Source organism: Petaurus breviceps, unplaced genomic scaffold, assembly GCF_028583685.1.
Source record: "Petaurus breviceps papuanus isolate PSGF00001 unplaced genomic scaffold, PetGlider_PUasm1.0 108, whole genome shotgun sequence".
NCBI lineage: Eukaryota > Metazoa > Chordata > Mammalia > Diprotodontia > Petauridae > Petaurus > Petaurus breviceps.
Genome location: NW_027185593.1, coordinates 2,782,254 through 2,785,304, shown reverse-complemented (window position 1 = coordinate 2,785,304; position 3,051 = coordinate 2,782,254). Strand labels below are relative to the sequence as shown.

General features: G+C 51.1%; 1 protein-coding gene across 1 annotated transcript in view; it reads right to left on the bottom strand.

The window, feature by feature from the left end:
- LOC138149255 (nuclear receptor ROR-beta-like) overlaps nucleotides 1-986 on the bottom strand; it is a 33,776-nt gene extending 32,790 nt beyond the window's left edge. The window contains exon 1 of the mRNA XM_069072297.1: nucleotides 709-986. Within this exon, the coding sequence (XP_068928398.1) occupies nucleotides 709-949 (241 nt within the window). The 5' untranslated portion in view covers nucleotides 950-986. The remainder of the gene's footprint in view (nucleotides 1-708) is intronic.
- Between the last annotated feature and the right edge of the window lie 2,065 nt (nucleotides 987-3,051).

Genomic DNA, 3,051 nt, shown 5'->3' with positions numbered 1-3,051 from the left:
AGAGAGAGAGAGAGAGAGAGAGAGAGAGGAGAACGTCAAAGGCTAGGTGCTTGTCACTGGCCGCCAGTCATACTCTGCTTCTCTTCGTCCCTGCCTCAATCTTTCCTTTTCACCTTTCTCCCTTCTCTTCCTGACTCCTTTCTTTCCCTCCTCTCTCTCTCTTTCCTACTTCTCATCTTTCTCTCCCTCCTCCTCCTTTTCTTTCCCTACTTCCTCTCCCTTTTCTCTTCCCTATTTCCTTTTCTCCTCCCCTGATTTTCTCTTCTTTACCTTTCATCTTCTGCCCTTCCCTTCACCTCTCTCTCCTCTCACCCACTTCTTCCATCTATCCGTCCTTCGTGCTGAATTTTCTTCTACCTTTTCTCCCCTCTCTTCTTCCTCCTTCATCTACCCCATTCTCACTTGTCTTTCTCTCCCCTCTTTCCCTCCCTTCCTCCTTATTTCTCCTACCTTCCTCTTTTTCCCCTTCTTCCTGTCTTTCCTCCCTCTTCTTTCTCTTTTATCTTCTCTCTTTCCTTTCTTTCTTCTCCTTTCTCTTCTTCCCCTTCTTTCCCTCTTTTCTCTCCCTTTCCCTTCTCAGAGCAGAACACGGAGCCCAGCAAGGCTGAGTAGGTGAGCTTTGAGGTGGGGTCTCCCCTCGCTGCCCAACTACCCCCCCCCCCCCCCCCCCCCCCCGTAGCAGACCCTCCCGCCGGCCAACCTCCCTACCTCTCATGCTGCCGGCTGGCCGCTTACCGCCCCTTCTGCAGAACGGACTCTTAGGGACGAACTGCTGGGCAGAGAGCTGGGCCGGGGCGCACGGCTGGCTCTCGAGCTCGCTTCGGTCTCCTGGACTGTCGCTCCAGCGTCCCCCACCTCTTCCCTCCCAGAGCCCGGCCCGACCCGGCCCGGCTCGGCTCCAGGACTCTGCTAACCTACTTTCCCGGAGCAGAGGTGGCCAATGTAACATGTGGAAATTCACATGATGGGCCCGGCTCCGGCCGCTCCGCCCCAGCTGTCAGCTCCGGCCCCGCCCTCAGAAGGCCCCTCCTCATCGTCTGGCCCCGCCCACCTGGTCAGTTGCCCACTCCCCCCGGCCCCTCCTACTTGCTAGGGACAGTTTAACTTTTGGTCTGCTTTCCCTTCCCTTTCCAAAGGCACCAGAGTCAGTCATCCCTAGGAAGTGTGTGATTTAAAGAGGAAGAGGTCCTTAGGTCATGTACATCTCACATCCTACAGATGGGGAAACTGAGACTCAGAAATGCGATGTCGGGTTGAAACTGCCTGACATCAAGCTGCTAGTATGGGTCAGAACTGTCTTCCTTGTCTTTGGTTGCACTGTCCTCTGCAGCTAGCCGCCCTTCTCAGGGAAGTCCCTGAGGCATTCATACAGAACCCCACCAGCCAATTCTGTCTCGTTCCCACTATGGTCCCCTCCCTTTTATCACCCTTTCTCCTTAGTTCATGCTGGACAGTTTGAATTGAAGGTGAAGTAATGGTCAAGGCAAAGGGCCCTGTACTGAGCCGCAGGAGGCCTGCATTCTACCTACGCCCAGCTCTGCCATGGATTCTCCCTGTGACAGCACCAAGAAAACTTCCTTTCTCCGAACCTCAGTTTCTCCTGATGAAGAACAACCATCTTGACCAGGGGTTGGGAACCTGCAGCACTCCAGGACCTAGAAGACCTCTTGTGGCCTTGAGGCCTCAGGGTGCCCACCCCTGAAATTCTTGGTTCTTCGGACCTCCCCAGTTGGTTGAGGAATGCCCTTTTTATAGACTGCAAAGAGAAGTGCAGCTAGGTGGCACAGCGGATAGAGCACTGGCCTGAGGACCTGAGTTCAAATTAGGCCTCAGACACTTATTAGCTGCGTGGTCCCGGGCAAATCATTCAACCCCAATCGCTTCCCCAAAACAATGAATGAATAAATAAGTAAATTGAAAAGTCTTCACACTCAGCCACAAGCAGGCAGACATTGAGAGGATGCATTGTAATCAAGAAACCTGAATTCAGGTTTTCAAGTCAGCCTCCGGATGTCCCCACCCTACAGAAACCTATCTCTCTTTCTCCCTGAACACCGTGCCTCCTCTGATAATCTACCGACTTTTGCTATTTAAATGTTTCTCTTGGTTTCTGGGGGGTTTGTGTGTATATGTGTGACCTTGAGTAAATCAGTTAACCTCTCTGGCCGTCAGTTTTCCCCCTGTGCAAAATAAAGGGGCTAGATTTAGACATAGCCCCTCCCAGCCCTCACACTGCAAGATCTAACTCCCTCTGAGCTGTCATTCTGTGTCCTCTAGGCCCTTCCTAACTCAGACATTCTACCACCCTCTAGAACTCTGATTAGGTGTGAGCTAATATTTAGGAGTCTTGCAGAGAAAAAGACTTAACAGATATTTTGAGGAGGGAGAAAGAGGAAGGGATTTAGGGTATACTGGGTTTGGCGTGAAGCTGGGGAGACAATTGGATTTCTTCCTCTCCTTTCATAAGAAATCAGGACACAGGAAATTGTTACCTCCAGATACTTCCTTCTGCCTCCTCTCCTTACCACCCCACCCCCACCCCACCCCAAGCCTGAGCAGGTGCTGTGTTCCTTCTTTTGACCACTTGATCCTCCTTGGAGAACAGAGGGTTCACTTAATCCTCCGATCTGTGGGATTTACTGCTCTGGCCAACCCCCCAGAGCAGGATTGGGGGGTCGGATCTCAGCTCTGCTGCTTCCCAAAGCTCTCAACAGGCTGGCCCTCTGGCCTTTTCCCCATTCATAGCCTTGGGGCTTTCTCAGTACTCAGCAGGGCCCCGCATTTCCTTCTGACCAATTCTTCTCAATCCAAATGCAACTGGATGTTTGCCTCTCCTGAAGAAACCTTACCTGATCTATATGCCTTTCCTGGTGGGCCTTTTAACCTCTGTCTCCCCTCTGTACTGATGGCTCAGATTGTCACATTTATCTTCAGCTCTCAAAACGTCAATTATGTTGAACAATAAGTTATATATTGTTCTTTATACAATGTACTCTGCTAGGAGGAAAGAAAGAAAGAAAGAAAGAAAGAAAGAAAGAAAGAAAGAAAGAA